The 19,630-nt window shown below is 36.6% G+C and overlaps 2 protein-coding genes across 2 annotated transcripts; both read right to left on the reverse strand.

Annotated features, from left to right (window-relative positions):
- Positions 1 to 3: 3 nt before the first annotated feature.
- On the reverse strand, positions 4 to 10,690 carry LOC122994485 (immunoglobulin kappa light chain-like). The gene is made up of 5 exons (XM_044369198.1): positions 10,522 to 10,690; positions 10,115 to 10,429; positions 1,911 to 1,964; positions 618 to 917; positions 4 to 506 (listed from the first exon to the last, which is right to left on the reverse strand). The coding sequence occupies exons 1-5, from the start codon at positions 10,562 to 10,564 to the stop codon at positions 280 to 282; spliced, it is 939 nt and encodes a 312-aa protein (XP_044225133.1). The 5' UTR covers positions 10,565 to 10,690; the 3' UTR covers positions 4 to 279.
- A 1,620-nt stretch (positions 10,691 to 12,310) lies between these two features.
- On the reverse strand, positions 12,311 to 17,086 carry LOC122994481 (immunoglobulin lambda-1 light chain-like). The gene is made up of 5 exons (XM_044369194.1): positions 16,878 to 17,086; positions 16,473 to 16,785; positions 14,503 to 14,552; positions 12,654 to 12,962; positions 12,311 to 12,537 (listed from the first exon to the last, which is right to left on the reverse strand). The coding sequence occupies exons 1-5, from the start codon at positions 16,918 to 16,920 to the stop codon at positions 12,311 to 12,313; spliced, it is 942 nt and encodes a 313-aa protein (XP_044225129.1). The 5' UTR covers positions 16,921 to 17,086.
- Positions 17,087 to 19,630: the final 2,544 nt, after the last annotated feature.

Here is a 19,630-nt window from a genome sequence, read left to right on the forward strand (position 1 = left end):
TCAACTTCATTTTACACTATTATACAAGTCATGATTAAAAGTGGAATTAAAATAGAGCATCAAGATATTAATATTCTACAGAATTTATACATAGTAACTGTAAATATACTGTATTTATGTGTATGTGTTTGTATTTATAGTTTTAAGACAACTGTGTCTTAACCGTAAATTTACAAGCAACCACAACACGTCATAAGTGACATTTGTGAACACTGATCAAAGTGATAAATGAGATGAATTGATGAGATGTGATGGTGAGAAAAGGCGAGCAGAAAACAGTCAGTCAGCATGTGTGCAGTTGGTGGACGGTCCCTTGTTTCTGAGGATCATCAGCAGAGAGAGTCCACAGCAGTACACCAGACTCTTCACTATCAGCACTGTGTACAGCACACAGAGCAGCTTCACCTGGTACTGAGACGGGACAAGAGCTGCTGGTGGATCTGCTGATGGAGCTGGTGTTGGAGATGCTGGTGGAGCTGCTGTTGGTGGAGGAAGAGCAGAAACCTCTGAAACAGAAAAAAAAAACAAATGTCAGTGCTCTGCTCCTCTGCTCTCTCTGACAGCGTCTCCAGATGAAGCTGAATCACTGCTGAACACAGTCACTAAGCCTTCATTACCTTGTTCTGTTTGGGCCTCCACTGTTTCCCCCTCGTGCTTGACAGAGCAGCGGTATTTATATGTGTAGAGAGCATCCCGATCAACCACCCTGATGGCGACGGTGCGTCCCGGCTCTCTGAGCTCCAGCTGCTCTCCCTCAGCAGGGGGCAGATCCTCCGGCCAGCCGTTATTCTTCTGTCTTTTCCAGGAGAACTGGACCAGAGGAGGAGACATGGCTGAGGCCAGACACAGCAGGGAGCTCTTCCCCTCCAGGTGGGCTGCTGGGTACATGCTCACCACGGGCTTCACTACCTGCTCAACTGAAGTTTGACAGCAGCAACAAGCAGCACAGACACACATTCACACAGTCAACAGCAGCTTACAGCACTGCACTGCATTCAGTCTGATCCTGGAAACTACATGATCACTAAACTACTCATCAATACACCACAAACATCATCTACACTGTATTACTATTCTGAAAAAATATATTTAAGAGGATATATGTTTTCATATATATCATATATCAGGTGTAAATTATCCTGCTTATTTCACACTTTGGTCACAATTCCTTTATAATAATAATTAAAAAAATCAAATATAGATATTGGTATGGTCTCCGATATTTAACATTAGTCAAGCTGCATTTTATATCATAGTAAATATATTTTATAAAAAAACATATTTACCTCCATATATACCATAACACCATAGACCATAATATATCCATAATAAAATACTATATATAAGTCCTAATTTGCTGATATTAAATCTGTGTTCATACTTTGTACTTTCTGTCCATGTTGATGAAATTAGTGATTGTAGTTTCCACTGAAATGTAGTAAATGAAATGACGGACTGAGACTGAGAGCTTAATGAAATCAACTCTGAATCTGTATGAGACTGAAGAATCCTGCTCATCAATGAAATTTACTTAAATTATCTCAAGATTGTGTATAAAAAGTCAGCAGATGATCAGAGCAGGAAAATCTTCCACAATCATTCATCTAGAATTTAATTTCTTTCCGGAGAGAGAGAAGAAGTTTCATTGAACAGCAGCTGATGAGAATACAGAATGAAATTAGAATATCAGTGCTGAGTTTCTCTGAGTATTTGGAAGAGTTTAAAGATTTTAGTTTCCAAGAAACTTATGAAGACAAACTCCTTTCTGATGCTTATTTAATGATAGAATGGTTGCACAATGAATTCTCTAATTATTATGGAAAATTAATGTGTAAATCCTCAAGCAGCAGAAAATAAACTTAAAACTTGTGCAATAAAACAACTGAAGGAAAATGAAAGTTTAGTCTTACCTACATACAGTTTAGTTCCAGAGCCAAAGATCATGACGTTCACAGTGAAAAACACTGTGACAAAAACCTGTCTGCTGTTGAATGTGTCAGCTGAGGCGAATAAATCCAAATTATTAACCAGTATCATATTTCATCTCCATGATGTGTTTCTCTAATGTTCATATCAACATGACTGTCTCTTCTTTTGTTGTATTTCTCTTTATTTCAGCCTACTGAGGTAGAGAGAGGCGGGATCCTGCTACATTTCTAATCAGTCCAATACATGAAACATGTTGTCTGTCAGTTTAATAAAATATGATTTTACACCGGGATCAGTAGCTGTGAAAAAATAGAAAAATAACATAAATATGGGATATGAAATTCAGCCGCTCTGTAGCCTGCAATAGTAAAAAGTGTCCTCCATAAAAGTCAAAATACTCTTCCTGACTTGTACTTTATCCTCAGACTGTCATTTGAAGTTAGAATCCTTTAGAATTTGGTCCTTGTTGATAACTTGTGTTTACTGTTGGTAACAGCCAGTGTGTTATAATAATACATCTACTGGAGCTTTGACAGAAAAGCCTTATCAACCACTGGGGGCAGCAAACACACCTTGTCACTCTGTCAGAAATGAATGAATGAATGAATGAATGAATGAATGAATGAATGAATGAATTAATTAATTAATTAATTAATTAATTAATTAATGAAGGAACTTCATTTATATACCACCTTTCATGCACAGAATGCAGCTCAAAGTACTTTACAATTCATAAGCAAGTTTAAAAAAACACAAGTTTAAAACTGTACACATACACACGGAGGAAGAAAGAAAATGAGAACAATGAGTGTTACTGTTTATAAAATATCATTTACATGGTTTCTTTGGAAAGAAAGTGGGGACAGCACATCTGAAAAAGTCCTTAAATAAAAATAAGAGAAAATCATAAAAGATTAAAACAGACAACTACAACAGCGTATTAGGGCCATCATAGGTTAAAAAAAAAAGTTACTGGGCCAGCGGAAGGGGGGTAATATTCTGAGAAATTTGAATAATCTCTGAGATTATAAAGTCAAGAAAAAAAATCTGAAATTCTTGGAGATTAAAGTCAGAAATTTACAAGAAAAAAACTTGGAGAAATAGTTTTTGATCATCTGTCGTATTTCTGTAGGGGAGAGCGGGCATTGTTGTAACACTTCCAATTTCTCCAATTAGGAACAAGTTACAAATCACCTGATTCACTCTGCACACGCTCAATTTAGTCCTTGTTCCACATGTGAGGAAGTGACACCCTGCAGCAGACACAGCTGATTTATAAAGAAAAAACTAATTTTGAGGTAAGAAAGTAATTTTTTTTACTTCATTTATTTTTGTGACAGCATTGCCTGCTTTGTAGATAAACTCATCAAACTTAAATCATGTTAATTATGTGTCTGTGTAGATATCTTTCATGCCAGTTGTTAGTGCTGATGTTTTAGTTGTTAGCTGTAAGGTAAGCTAGTTCATGGCTACAAGAGTCTGGGTTAGTTGTAACAACATGTGAAAAAATGTTGCAACCTACCCCAAGCAAAAAATTAATTGTATTTTTATGTTTGCTGCACCTGGAAGAGAGACTGAAAGGGGGGGTAACTCAACATTTTGAAGAGAGTATCAAATGATGTAAAAGAGCAGAGAAAGAAGATTGGGTTTAGTGTATGACCTGTAGTCTGTGGGTCCATGAAGCCTGCACTCCAGGAGTGCCATACATTTATCACCACTGTGACTCCGACGGTGACTAACGTACTTGGCACACACAGACACACTCACACAGAAACACACTAATGTTCAATTGAAGACGCTGGTGCACATTTGCACATTTTTTTCAGTTTTATTATTATGTTCAAATGTTAGTGTGACACACACACACACACACACACACACACACAAACACATCCCAGTAATGTTAAAAGTTATTGAAGTGTTGAATAAAAAGTTTTCAATATCTTAAGTATTTGTCATAATACTTAGACTATGGGGTCAATTGTAACATTTCACTCCTTGTATTTGAGACTAAACCATGCATTTTCTGTTTGTGTTGCAGAGATAACAGCTATAGCATTTAATAGCAGACACATGTCACTAGTTTGCATCACATTTTGAATGTAGTGGTTTAAAAGAGCTCCATGCTACAGACAGAAATGTCAAAAATGTTACAACCATTCCCGGCCTCCCCTACCACAAATATCATTTGAATTGGCCGTAGATGTAACCAGTGATATTCTTACATCGGTCCATTGTGTTGTAGTTCCTGATACATAAAAGCCATCACCATCATCCAAATCACTATGTTGTCTTCGTCTGAATAGACCCAGTTCACTGCAATGTCTCTTCAAAGTCAGGATGCTTCTGATAATATGGTGATGCTGGGCTAAAATCATATGTATTTCCTTATTACTAAATAAGTAAGAAAGTATAATTTGATTAGGTCATCCACCGCAGCATTGTTTCTCACCCCGTGGTCCGCAGACCCCGAGTGGTCCATGGTGTAATTGCAAGGACTCTGTCAAACAATAAAATATATATATTTAAAAAGATGCTATGGCCTTTATAGACATATATATGTCCTCATAGTGACGTGAGCCTTTATTTACCTCAACTGCAGAAGGTACCAGGCCTTTATTTCTGATTCCCTCTGTTTGATAAGTATAGTAATTGATCATATTTTAGTACGAAGCCTCATTTTGATCCACTCTCGTTTGCCCTGCATTACGCTGTTAATAACAACTCAACACTTCCTGTATCCATTTCAAATAGTTTCAGTGGACAGAAACCCTTAATTTCTTAACAAGGCTTTTATTATGAAACATCTGCAGGAACGTGGTGTGGAAAACTTGTTTACTCACATGAAATGTAGCTACAAACACACAAACAAGCACAAAGAAGAAGTGGAAAAACGACTTTTATTATTAATTATTAATTAGCAACATGGAGAAATGACTAAAACTAAACAAACGGTTGTCTATTTTGGACACTGGTCAAACAGACTCTGGTCCACGTGAGAAGAAAACCAACACAGAGAGCAAAGAGAGGCAATATAAAAAGGATTACATCATCTTCATGTTGATAGTGTATACATATGCTGTTTAATGCAGTTGTATTGCAATAAACAACCCAGTCTCACATTAAAATGTATAATAGCTACGTTGGTCCACAGCGCAAAATGTATTATTTACAATAACAGCTCTAAAATAGTGAGATGCCTACGATTTCTTTGGCCTATTCTTTTTTATCGTCCTGCATCCACGTAATGTTACTGTCAAGTTTCTATCTGCTTAAACAAAAAGTCATGGCTGCCATTCCTTTTATTCTCAGTGGAAAATGTAATATATTAAGATAGTTTCTGCATTAAAATGTCTTTTGATAACATTTCCAGTGAGAAATGTGCATTTCACTTTCATAATCCTTCATTCAGTGAATGTATATGATGTTTAGTTTGTTGGTTATTATGGAGATTCTTGCAGGCTTTCTGTTGTTGCTATGGTGGTTGCTATTGAGCTGCTGAATGATTGTCTTTGTGTTGTGTAGGTATCTGGGCTGTTATGTTATTTGTGTTGTTTTATGTAACTGTATGATGATGATCTTACAATAAAAATGTATATTTTAGAGCTTCCCAGGAATTAACTGAAATTGAAATCCAGAATTTGAAGCTTTGCAATTAGCTGACTGTTTTCTTTTAATGATATCTTTAACATTTCTCAACACAAAAACATGAAAGTGTTCTTGATAACTCAACAATACGATAGCTTAGTGTTATGGACAGAAACATCGCTGTTCCTGGCACCATATCAGTTTCCCCCGTGGTTAACGTAGACTTTTCAAAGTCTTGTTACCATAGAAACCGCTGTGAGATCAGTTCTAGTTGCAGGAAAGTTAGCCATTAATCTACTGCAATTGTTAACATATTGGTAAGCATTCAGGAGGCAGTTTAATACATGAATGATGTGGCTGAACAAACATTTTTAATCCATAACAAACAAACTCCTTAAACACAGTTTGAAGCGCTACATAATTCCTGCCAACACTGAACACCAACCAAAAACCCAAAATCTAGAATACTAGCTAGAATATCTGCAATAAACCAACATCTTTACTTTGTCTTAACATAGATCATCCAGATGCAGTGTAATTACTAGTTTGGCTGTACTAGATATTTGATATATTCAGTAGATATTTTTACTCTCCTATGTTACAACCCTACTTTGCAACCCAGAAGAACTACAGCTATGGTGTAGATTTGTATCAAGCTGCATGGTGCGGCTCCAGGGAACTGTAGTTTTAAAAAATATTAGTGTTTTTCCTTGAACTGGAAGTTGTAAATACAATAGACAAAAGTACAATACTGCTGACAATCTAGTACATTACTACAGGCTTGGAGGAAGGCCTGAAGTGCTTGGGTTGGAGTTAGGGCTGAAAACCTGTTCTCATTCATGCATAGGCTACTAGTTACTGGACCCTCACACCAAGAGATTCATGAGCAGCAGCGGGCGCTTTGGTCGCTGGCTGCTCACTGCCAGCCCCCTAGCAGTGGTCGGCAGGGGGCGGGTCATTCAACACTGCAGACATCATGTTCAGTTGTGGACAATATCAAGTTTGTAGTAGAGCTATTTGTCAGGCCAGCCGTGAACTTGACAGGGATGATAAAATATACAATTTTTCATGCTTCTACTGTGTATTATTTAGTAAGAAAAATGTGCCTAGTCTATATTTCTGTCATTTGAAAAATAAAAATTGTTTTACTTTCAAAATCATGTTGTTGGCCGAGTAGCCTATGGAATAAAGCATTATAGGCTAGTTTTGTTACAGTAAACAAACAATGACGAATCGTACAGCTCTGGGAAACTGGAGACCGCAATGATCAATTTCTCTTCCATTGTCAATATGGTATGGAACAGATGTTTGCTAGGAACTTTAGTACAGTGGTTGCTGTAGGAAGAAAATCAAATCCCAATCTGCAATTGGTTGGTCTTTCAGCGGTGTCGCTGCTAATTTGCATAAAATTAAACTCTGCTCAACTTCAACTTGTCGTTCTTGGTGCTGGCATCACGTTGCTCACTGCTGCCAAGGCGTCTGAAGCCCTTCATCGCCAGCTTTCACTGAAAATGAATGACCGCCAGCTGCTTTTGTTTTTGAATCTTTGAGTGTGAATGCACAGTTACACAACCCTGGAGATTGTTTTGTGTCTTTATGATTCTTGGTTTTGGGATTTTATGTCAGCATGACATACAGTAGGCAATTCAATCAGAATCTGTTTTATAGCCAATGCAAGCATACAAAGAATGTGTCTTGGCGTTTGCTCCCAAAAAATGCAACACAGAAGAATAAAAATAGATAATAATAATGAAATAAACAAAGTAATATTAAAATTAAATTACAATTTTAAAATCTATTTACAGAATGGAATAGTAATAGTTTAGAAATGGGATATAAAACTTGAAACATTGACAGTACAAAGGAAATATGGACTGAGCTCTGGACAAAGAGATGAAGTGTATGAAATATATGAAGGTTACAAGAGCAAAGATCAAATGTAACATGTCCATAAATAATTACATTATCTAACAGTGGAGGATGAATGCAATGCACAATCTAAAGTCCAATTTGATGAAATATATGAAAATGACAAGTGCAAGGATTAAATGAGGGATGTGAAATGTAAAGTCCAGTTTGATAACCCTGTCTCCATCCTGTTTATGTGGCAACAGCTGTGTGTGTGTGTGTTGTGTAACACTGAGCAGCCATGATACACCGTGTAAAACGGAATGAACCGAATTCACCGTGACGTCATAGAAAACTGGGGAGGTGTGGAGGGTAGAGGAACTTGCTCTGTTAGTAAAGCATTTTTTTTGTCAAAACTATTTCGACAGGCAACATCTCATTAAGAATATAAACAGCATGGTGGGAGGGGGCGGAAAACCTCATTGTCATGTTGTATGCGGCGGCTGGAGAACACAGCCCTGGCCATTGAGACACTTCTTCCCATAGACATTCATTTCTGTGCTGTCGGTCCAAGTGTGAGCCTCCTGCTGCCGTGAAGCCTGTCAGTGCTCATGTCAACGCACTCACGTTCCTCAGTCACAAGCACAGACTGTAAAAAATATAGACATAGTCACCTTGACGTCACCCATTGGTTTGCAAACTGTCAATTTGAAGCCTCAAGTGTAGTGATTTGACCATCACCACCTTGGATTTGGCGGTCACCATGTTTGATTTTTGGAGCCAGAAGAGACCGTATTTGGATTAGAGGGTTGAGCTGATCATAGCGCCTGCTGCTAGCTCTGTTAGCACGGTGCATTTACAATCTATGTTTAACAGTGATCATGCTAATGTCAATGCTAATTTTTGCTCGCGAAAAACAGGCCTAAAACCGTTAAAACAAAATCAACTCGATGGGTCTTTTATTAAAACCAAACACTGAACAAGACTTTTTTAGGCGATCACAATGTTAAGTTAACTTTAGTGAAGTGAAAACACACTGTGAAATAGCAGCAGCTAGGCCTATGGTTACATTACGCAAGCAACTTTGTTGCCATGGTAGCGCCTTGTCAATCACGACGTAGCCACGACCTGTAGCATACCCTGCTTTATTGTCAAATTTAAATGAAATGCGACCATAATTTACTAAATGAACATCATGCTGTATTGAAGAAGACTTGAAACTAGCAATTGAGGCCATAAACTCAATACAGTTTACTGAGGTAATAAATCAAGAGAGAAGTAGGGTTATTTTCTCATAGACTTCCATACAATCAAACTTCTTTTTGCAGCCAGTCGAGTCGCCCCCTGATGGTCATTAGATAGAATGCAGGTTTTTGGCACTTCCGCATTGGCTTCACTTTTCAGCCCTGGAGGTTGGCGATTGGTCACAAGGTAGGCGGGGTTGCCCTGTCTCCATCAAAGTAGCCTGAGAAGTGGAGGTGGCTGGAGCTATGGATGCTCTCTCCTCCTCGCCATTGCTTTGTTACGCCTCACCTCATCTCCTCTCTGATGGTGAGCGAGCGACAGATGATGTTTAAGCTGCGACTTCTCCTCCAGTCATTTAAAGCACTGAGTAACCAATGAAATGGATCTGAAGAGTCCTTCAGAGGTGACAGGGGCTCCCAGGAGCTCATCCCAGTCCCTCTTGGGAATGGCAGCAATTCCCAGCTACATGTGATGAGAGCCTACTGCCCAACATGACCCGCCGCGATCATCTCTCAGCTGAGAAATCATCTTTCTGAGGATGATTGTAACTTATATCTATCTCACCATCCCTCCTGTCAATCAAGAATCACTCTGAATGTTTCTGTGTCTTTTTTCTGGTACCAGAATACGTAACCACCATCACACTGGTCAGTTCCTCAACAGCTGAAGGAGACTTTTTCACCAGCTCTCCTTTTCCAAACTGACTGAATTAAAAACAAAACACCACAATTGTGTTCAGATTGAGGACAAACTGAGGCTGTTTATCCAGAACTAGTAATTAATTACTAGTTTAATTAACTGTAATTATAGTTATCTATCTTATCTATGAGCTACATAAGTATTTCAGTGCTGCAGGTACCCTTAGGGTTGAAATGGTACAAATTTGTTCTTTCTTTTGTTTTAAATGACTTTGTTGTCTTTCTGTTAGTCATAAGATTCACTTCTGACCTCTTAAAGACCAATATTGTACTTTTGAGGGAACATTCTTCAAACATGTACCTGTGAGTACAGAACTGTTCTTGTCTCGTACCTCCATTTTCAAGTGTGTACTCAGTCAAATCTACACCCATGATTTACATAAGTGACAGTATATTATGAAATCTGCTGACAGATGTATAAGGAAGAGCACAAGAAGGTTTTTATTGTGAAGGAGCAACAGGAAGTTTTTGCATTTAGAGCAGATTAGCATTTTGAGAGAGGAATCAACTTTATTGCAGCAGACGGTCAAAGAAGTGTTCATGTGTTCTGTATTCGTCCTTTGGTCTCACTGTGTGGGACAACAGGAAACCTGCTGAAATACATGATAAACATAAATAAATACAATATTAAAAAACAAGAAAATTGTCCTCAGCTCAGTTTGTTAGTGACTCTGGCTGAGATGGAGGTGAAATATGTGAACCTGGGCTGTGGTTTACTGCTCTCTTCCTGTCACAAACACTGTTTGACATCTGTTCATCTGGAGGTTTTTGTTCAGGCTGCAGGGATCATTTCTCACTGTGGGAACCACTTTTATAACAGGAGCAGTAGTAGGTGGCTGAATGTGAGAGTTTAACTGTCTTGATCTCCAACTCACAGCCGTTCCCTTTATTTACAGCTGAGAAATCATCTTTCTGAGGATGATTATAACTATTATATATGCCACCAGTGTTCTTGTTAATATCAAGAATCCTTGTGAATGTTTCTGTGTCTTTCTTCTGGTACCAGTATACATTTGTATCACACTGGTCAGTTCCTCCACAGCTGAAGGAAACTTTTTCACCAACTCTCCTGGTCAATGTTAAATCATCCTGAATCAGGTCTGCTGCCATGGCAACCAGCGCTGTAGAGAAACAGACACACAGATGAAGGTCAGTGTGACAGTGTTTGTTAAAGGTTGAGTTTGTTGGCTCCTGATTGGCTGGAAACACTCACCTGAACACAGACAGCACAGAGCAGCAGCTGGGAGGAAAAGCATTTTGTGCAGTGGTGTTTCCTCTGGTGAACCTGGGGAGAAGTGGTGCTCTGATGCAGCTGAGGCCAAACAAGGACGAGCTGTGAGATCAGACGAGGGCGTCGTGGTTTCTAACAGCTCCTCAAACCTCCCATCAGCCCCTGCGGCGGACAGATAAGGCTGCTTCTGCTGCTGTGTGGTTTTACATTTCAGTTTAATAAATAAATTGAATTTCCTGCATCATCTGATGGTATCATGCATTCATTGACGCTCTCTTTTAACACTGAGTTTAGACACATTTCCTCAAATATCATCCTGACAGATTTGGTATTTTTGGAAGCTTTGTGATCTCTACTAGAATTAGAAATAAAGTTCTGAGGGTAAGTTTGCAAAGACGAAGCCACCGGAGGGTTCAGAAGAGTTTAAAGTCAGGTGTTGTCTACATGTCTCTTTGGTGGAACTGATAACAACCCATCTGCAACATGAGGAGACACAACTACACACTGCTTTACCCAATTAAAATATTAATAAAATATAGAAGATATTTAGACTAAATATTACTTTAACAATCCAAATATGTTTTTACACTGTAAATATTTTGTGCAGCATACATCATTTCAGTCTGATCTGAATATTTGTGTTACAGTTACAATAATTTAGAGGCTATTTGTAGTCTAAAGACTGAATCATTTTTATGGTCATTCTGTATAATCTAATATTTTTAATAAAATTTCACAATATTATCTGCTACTGAATGTCTGCTTATAATTCAAAGTTCAGTTTCACAGGCTTCAACACTACAAAGTTTTGTAAAAAATGTCTGTTTTCAGATTCATTATGATTTCTATTTTTTAAAGTTTTTAATTCTGATATTCTAATATTAATTTCTATATATTCAATTATAATTCTAATATTACAAAATCTACAATAAGAGAAAATGCAGCTTATTTGCAAATAACTGAACAGATTATCATGTATGTGTAACATGTTGCAGAATAAATTATAAATGATATAATTAACATAGTTAATCGTTTTTTTATTTATAAAAATAATACATATCTTCACATATGTGTGTGTGTGTGTGTGTGTGTGTGTGTGTGTGTGTGTGTATGTGTATTTTTTTAATTCAAACAATTTTTTTTTTTCTACGATTAGAATATGGAAATAAACTGGAGCACCATAATAACACTGAACTAAAAAATGTATAATCAGTAACTCTTAAGTCTTTATTTGCAAATATTTGTGTGCATATGGATTTATATATTAGGACAAAACATCAAAATCAATACAGAGACACAAATCTTGACAGAAATCAACAAAGACAAAATACTGTAACATTATTAAACACAGACACTGTGATGTTACAGTTTATTGAGAATATCAAAATTATGATTTAAAAAGACAAATTTAACTTTGCAGGATGAATAAAACGCAAAACAATAAATGTAATAAAGGTTTGAAAAATACTAAAAACTAAATTATATTTTCTATATTTATTTTTATTTTTTGTATAATACCAGTAAGAGTTAAAAGTAGGAAACAAAACAAACCTGAGCTAAAAAAAAGTAACTGTTAAGGTTTAATTTGTAAATATATATGTGTATATATGTATTTATATATTCAGCACAACTGTATCTAACTTGTGCATAAAGAGAGAAAATGTAAAACCAACCACAACACGTCATAAGTGACATTTGTGAACACTGATCAAAGTGATAAATGAGATGAATTGATGAGATGTGATGGTGAGAAAAGGCGAACAGAAAACAGTCAGTCAGCATGTGTGCAGTTGGTGGACGGTCCCTTGTTTCTGAGGATCATCAGCAGAGAGAGTCCACAGCAGTACACCAGACTCTTCACTATCAGCACTGTGTACAGCACACAGAGCAGCTTCACCTGGTACTGAGACGGGACAAGAGCTGCTGGTGGATCTGCTGATGGAGCTGGTGTTGGAGATGCCGGTGGAGATGGTGTTGGTGGAGGAAGAGCAAAAACCTCTGAAACAGAAAAAAAGAGAAAAACAAATGTCAGTGCTCTGCTCCTCTGCTCTCTCTGACAGCGTCTCCAGATGAAGCTGAATCACTGCTGAACACAGTCACCAAGCCTTCATTACCTTGTTCTGTTTGGGCCTCCACTGTTACCCCCTCGTGCTTGACGTAGCAGTGGTATTTATATGTGTAGAGAGCATCCCGATCAACCACCCTGATGGCGACAGTGCGTCCCGGCTCTCTGAGCTCCAGCTGCTGTCCCTCAGCAGGGGGCAGATCCTCCAGCCGGCCGTTCTTCTTCTGTCTTTTCCAGGAGAACTGGACCAGAGGAGGAGACATGGCTGAGGCCAGACACAGCAGGGAGCTCTTCCCCTCCAGGTGGGCTCTGGATGCTGCTGGGTACACGCTCACCACGGGCTTCACTACCTGCTCATCTGAAGTTTGACAGCAGCAACAAGCAGCACAGACACACATTCACACAGTCAACAGCAGCTTACAGCACTGCACTGCATTCAGTCTGATCCTGGAAACTACATGATCACTAAACTACTCATCAATACACCACAAACATCATCTACTGGACACTGTATCAATAATCATATCAAACTAAAGCATCATGGAAGCTCATCATATGTCATATATAAAGATTAAAACATCATTTATCACTTTATCAATATTTACCACAACATTAGTTACTAATATAATAGAGTTTATAAAATATAAAATATATCATGACATAACAGCCTCATATAAAATACATTTGCTAGTGATTATAGTGTTTTATGTAAAATATATTTACCAACATATACTTTAATTAATAAAAATCAATAAATAATTTTCACACGAGTTTTATCTTTTACTTAAAACAATATTACCATCACCACGACTACCATGTTCAGATACGTCAAATATAATATAATATAATATAATATAATATAATATAATATAATATAATATAATATAATATAATATAATATAATATAATATAATATGATGACATTTGTCTTAGTAAAATTTAAAGTATAGTTTTATTACTTGGTTAAAATATATTATATTTATGTTACATTTGTAAATGATTATAGTGTTTATATGAAGTATATTTACCAGCATATACTTTACTCTAATCAGACACACAATACATCAATACTTTTAACAACTTTTTAAAGAGTTTTAGCTTTTATATAAAACACAATTACCACAACATGTTCAGATATGTAAATAAAATGTAATATAATAATATACATTCTTAAATAAATGACAACATGTAAATTATCTGATTCATGATATTTTCTGCCAAACACTCTCTTAAATATGTTTTAACATTATATATTTGACATCATGTTGATTAATTATTATAATTATATATATATTATAATAATTAAATATGGATTAAGATATACAATTATACATTTTATCTATAAATTATATTTAGCTTCATCACACATTTAAAATGAGTTTGCCTTCATGCATTAATTTATCTTCCACTAAAAGACATATTTATCATCATAAACACACAATTATCATGAGATACATTTTACCATTTACAAATATATACTGTATATTTAACTCACAATATATTTATCACTATTTGCTTCTAAAATGACATTTAGGAACATTTATTAAATGATGTTTCACATCATATATCATCTTGTTTTTAATAAACAGGAGCTGCTGCTGAATCAGTGAGATTATTAAATACTGTTTATTTGTAACTTTACTGATATCAGACTTTTTGGCTGTAAACAAACTTTGATGTGATGCATAAATAAAGAAGAACTTGTGGTGTGCAGTGAGATTTGAAGCTCTTTTCAGGAGTTATTGATTAGTTTTATGGAAGAATGGCTGCATCAAGAATTCTCTACTAAATATGAAAAAACTAACATGTAAAGCCTGAAGCAGCAGAAACTAAAACTAAAAACACATTTTCAACTTGTTCAATAAAACAACTGAAGGAAAATGAAAGTTTAGTCTTACCTGTTACATACAGTTTAGTTCCAGAGCCAAAGATGAGGTAGGGCCAGCCGCTCACAGTGAATGAGACTGTGACAAAAACCTGTCTGCTGTTGAATGTGTCAGCTGAGGTGAACGAATCCAAATTATGAACCAGTATCATATTTCATCTCCATGATGTGTTTCTCTAATGTTCATATCAACATGACTGTCTCTTCTTTTATTTGATTTTAGCCACATTAGCAGTGTGACTATATGGATGCTAATGTCAGTCGGTTGGTCGGTCCACCACTTAAGTGCAGATCCATTGGATCTGATTGTGGATCAAAGGACGGATGGATTGTTCATTAAATGTTGTGCAGACGTTCACGGTCCCCAGAGGATTCAATTATTTATTTGACTTGATTGATTCTAACTTTGAATCTAGCGCCACCAGCAGGTTGACATGTTTGGTCCAGACTGAAATATCTTTTCATCTATTGGATGGATTGTCATGTAATTTAGTAGAAATATTCATGTTCCCCTCAGGATGAATTATAATAACTTTGATCCTCTGACTTTTCCTCTAGCGCCACCATCAGGTCAACATTTAAACTCAACTAAGAACTCATTTAAAATCAAACTGACATTTGTAATGATGTAAATTACTTAAAGCTGCTATAATCAATATTTTTATAATAACCATGATCTGTCAGTGTGTAATGTGTTGGTCGTGGCTCGTAGTGATGAACCTACAGAGAATTATCAGTGACTCTGCAGCTCCTCTGGCTTTACGGAGCTTTATAGTGAGTTTCAGCTCATTGTTTATCTGTCCGGCTGCAACTTTACTGTTTTGTTAAATAAAAAAATTAAAGTTGAAAAGTTGTAAAGTTCACATTTGAGGAGATTTGTTGAGTATTATGAACTAAACCAAGTTAGGATGACATTAGTACCTGTGCTGCCATGCAGGTACATTTTCATAGGAGCCGTAGTTTTTGTTTGCTTGTCAATCAATTGATGTTTAACATTTTGAATCACATAAAGGATTAAATTTCTAATAGTAAATGCTGTAGTGAAGCCATTTGTCTTAGAATATGGACAGTAAACATCAGAACCTGTGGTTAAGGTTTAGTTAGGTTTAGGTAAAGATCATGGTTTGGGTTAAAATGACTTCCTGGTTAAGATGAGGGGAGCTGCGTCGTCATGGTAACAATAATAAACACGTGGTTAAAGTTAGGAAATGACGGTGGTCGTGTTAAAAGAAACAAACAGTGTCTGCTGTCGTTTCTCTTGTGAAGACAGTCTCAGCTGCTCACAGAGCAAAATCCATTTACATTTACCACATTTCTGTTGAGGGGAAATTGTCATAAATCCAAGAATTGTGTTGAATCTTTTACTAAAGTGAAATTATCTGTTGAAATCTGCTCAAAGATGTGATGTGAAGAATGCTGCCTGAAGGCTTTTATTGTGAAAGAGCCACAGGAAGTGTTTTCATTAATTATTGAACTTTATTCCAGCAGCAGGTCAAAGAAGACCATTTTTATCTTCATCTCAAACTTTCAACTCTGTCAAACATCTTTTTCTATTTATTATTTTCTCAATTTTTGTTATTAAATCAAATGTTAATAAAGTTTCACTTTTCATCTCTCCATTATTTGTCTCTTTTATCTGTGTTATATTGTTGTTTGTTTGTTTGTTTGTCTTCATCTTGTTGTATCATTGTGCTTCTGTGTTGCTCCTTTGTTCTCACTGTGTGGAACAACAGGAAACCTGCTGAAATAGCTGATAAATAATATCAATGAAATATAATGTTGAAATCAAAATCCTGACACCAACAGACAAACATTTAGTCCTCAGCTCAGTTTGTTAGTGACTCTGGCTGAGATGGAGGTGAAATATGTGAACCTGGGCTGTGGTTTACTGCTCTCTTCCTGTCACAAACACTGTTTGACATCTGTTCATCTGGAGGTTTTTGTTCAGGCTGCAGGGATCATTTCTCACTGTGGGTACCATACTTCCTACAGGCGCAGTAGTAGGTGGCTGAATGTGAGAGTTTAACTGTCTGGATCTTCAACTCATAGACGTTTTCATTTTTTACACCTGAGAAATCATTTTTCTGAGGATGATTGTAATCTTTCAATTCTTCACCATTCAACATGAAAATAAGAAGAATCCTTGTGAATGTTTCTGTGTCTTTCTTCTGGTACCAGAATACATAATAATTGCTACACTCGTTAGTTCCTCCACAGCTGAAGGAGACGTTTTCACCAGCTCTCCTGGTCAATGTTAAATCATCCTGAATCAGGTCTGCTGCCATGGCAACCAGTGCTGTAGAGAAACAGACACACAGATGAAGGTGAGTGTGACAGTGTTTGTTAAAGGTTGAGTTTGTTGGCTCCTGATTGGCTGGAAACACTCACCTGAACACAGACAGCACAGAGCAGCAGCTGGGAGGAAAAGCATTTTGTGCAGTGGTGTTTCCTCTGGTGAACCTGGGGAGAAGTGGCGCTCTGATGCAGCTGAGGCCAAACAAGGACGAGCTGTGAGATCAGACGAGGGCCACGTGGTTTCTAACAGCTCCTCAAACCTCCCATCAGCCCCTGCGGCGGACAGATAAGGCTGCTGCTGCTGCTGCTGTGTGGTTTTCCTCTGAGTGGAGGAGCAACAGGCTGCACACAGTTACCATGGAGATGGACGTCACTGACACATCACTGTTTGATTGTTCACAGGTGTTAATGTGAGAATTTATCAGCTCTATTCAAATATTTACAATCATTACAGCTGCATTTAAAAGAAGCAGAAACACAAACTCATATTAGTTTAACAGTGAAAGTGATGGAGAGCAGAGACGGACTGATATTATCTCAACTGGTTTTTAAAATGATTTGACTCTTATTTTTTAATCATATGTTTTCCTCCACGTCTCTGTTTCTCTGTGTGCTTCACTTTCACTTTCTTCATCTTGATTTTAATCTGGCAGCAGATCAAAAATCTGGGACACAACAAAACACAAAAACATTCATGGAACCACAAACACGTTCAGGTTGGTGGTGAATTTAGCAACACAGATTGTTCTCTGTTGTTTGTAGAACAGATGTGATGAAAATTAAAAAAAAACTACAAATCCACAAAGCTCCTCCTGAACTGTGATTTTAACCTTTAAATGTTCCCCTTATATTTATTTAATCCACTTTAATAAATGAATTGAATTTCCTGCATCATCTGATGGTATCATGCATTCATTGACGCTCTCTTTTAACACTGAGTTTAGACACATTTCCTCAAATTTCATCCTGACAGATTTGGGTTTTTTGGAAGCTTTTCTTATAATCTTAATGAAAAAGAATAATAAGTTTTAAATTTTCAGCTTCATATGCTTAAATAGAAAGAAATTGGTATTCAAAAATTTGTTTTTCAGATTCAGTTTTTATTTCAGAGTTGTTTTAAATCTAATATTGTTAATTTGTGTATAATATTCAATTGTTATTCTAATATTACAAACTCTACAATAAGAGAAAATTCAGCTTATTTGCAAATAACTGAATATTTATTCATGATTATTTAATAAAAGGTTGGTACCAAATACAACCTGCACCAGTCTACATGTTCAGCTGTTTTCAGGAGCAAAACCAAAAGTAACTCTCTCCCTTTTTATTATATAATATTTATAATATATTTTACACATTATGTTTTATATTTTTTATATTTTTCTGACATTTTATTAGACTTTAAAGCTGTAGTTTTCATCTTATTCTCCACTTTATATTATATTACCTCTATCTGCTCTGTGCTGAGCTGTTAGTAATAAAACCTTTACACTGCTGCCCTCATGTGGCTGCAACAACACATTGCTTCTACTACTACTAGTCTCTTCAAACTTTTGTTTTCATGGCCCCAAATGTGTATAAATTGTATATATGTTATATATATATATGTGTGTGCATGCATATATCATGTGTACATGTAATTTCATTTTTTTTATTTCACTTTTCACCTTCACTAATTCTTTGTGTTTCCAAAGCACATTGAAACTGCCTCACTGTATGAACTGTGTTATATAATCAGACTTACTAGTACTGTCACTACTAGTAGTACCAACAGACCTTTCTCACATTAGACATTGTGACTTATCTTAGCAGGAGAAGCAAGTGTGAGAACAAATGTTAATAATAACAAGAGCTGCAATGATTAGTCACTTTTATTGATGAGCCGATCGTGCAGCAAGGAAGGACTGCAGCACAGTCTGGATTTTAAATATTTCTGTTTGTTACATTAAAGGCCATACAGACGGTTAAAAAAAATGTGCAAAAATGCATAGAGAGCAAGAGTTCAAATGTTTCAGTCCATGCTGGACTTCCCTAAGTGCAAAACGAGACATTCATGATGAGTCACCCTATAGGGGACAATAGGGTATATCGAGCCAGTGGGTAAAATGAGCCACCCCCTTTATCTAGGTAACCATAAACAAAAGTAATCATGTGACCACAAATTAATTAAGTATAGTTCACATTAGTCAATCCATCTTGGACTCAAGCACATGGAGAGAGTGGTCGGCAAAACAGAGCAAAAAAAAAGATTTTTGTCATGCCAAGTGAATTCATCATGTTACTAAAGTTATCAGTCTTGTATCTTAATTAAAAAAGTTTTGGACATTATTACATGTTAATTTAAGTCAGTGTACGCTGCAACACAAGGTCATAAACTTAGTGTAATTGTAGATCTGAGCCACTTTGTGAAACAGTTTTGTCAAAGTGGAGGTTGTGGAGTAAAACGTGCCAGTGATGTTGGGGCAAGTTGAGTCAATGGATCAGTTTACCCCCCAAAAATTATTTTCTGATACTCTAGAGACTAGAGACCCTGTTCATGTTTGATCCCTGTTACAAGTGTTACAATGTTGATGAATAAATACCTTATTGTTGACTAATGTTAAGTTTAAGCCATACACAAACAAGCTGTTCATACAGACAGGTGACAAATTTAAAAAAAAAAAAAAACCCAAACCAAAGAAAAACCAACATAAGGTGTCTTAGTAAGGTGTTGGGCTACCAGAACAGCTTCATGGTGCCTTGGCATTGATTCTACAAGTCTCTGAACTCTTCTGGAGGGATGAACACCATTCTTCATAAAGATATTCCCTCATGTGGTGTTTTGATGATGGTGGTGGAGAACACTG

The sequence above is a fragment of the Thunnus albacares genome, chromosome 12 (genome assembly GCF_914725855.1).
Source record: "Thunnus albacares chromosome 12, fThuAlb1.1, whole genome shotgun sequence".
Lineage (NCBI taxonomy): Eukaryota > Metazoa > Chordata > Actinopteri > Scombriformes > Scombridae > Thunnus > Thunnus albacares.

What these genes read in the sequence shown, in the direction of transcription:
- LOC122994485 (XM_044369198.1), bottom strand. Translation starts at nt 10,564, where the DNA reads ATGCTTTTCCTCCCAGCTGCTGCTCTGTGCTGTCTGTGTTCAG. An exon ending in TCTGTGCTGTCTGTGTTCAG is followed by an intron (nt 10,430 to 10,521) that starts GTGAGTGTTTCC and finishes GTTTCTCTACAG; the next exon opens with CGCTGGTTGCCATGGCAGCA. An exon ending in GGAGGCCCAAACAGAACAAG is followed by an intron (nt 507 to 617) that starts GTAATGAAGGCT and finishes TTTCTGTTTCAG; the next exon opens with AGGTTTCTGCTCTTCCTCCA.
- LOC122994481 (XM_044369194.1), bottom strand. Translation starts at nt 16,920, where the DNA reads ATGCTTTTCCTCCCAGCTGCTGCTCTGTGCTGTCTGTGTTCAG. An exon ending in TACTACTGCGCCTGTAGGAA is followed by an intron (nt 14,553 to 16,472) that starts GTATGGTACCCA and finishes ATTCACTGTGAG; the next exon opens with CGGCTGGCCCTACCTCATCT. An exon ending in AACTAAACTGTATGTAACAG is followed by an intron (nt 12,963 to 14,502) that starts GTAAGACTAAAC and finishes GTCAAACTTCAG; the next exon opens with ATGAGCAGGTAGTGAAGCCC.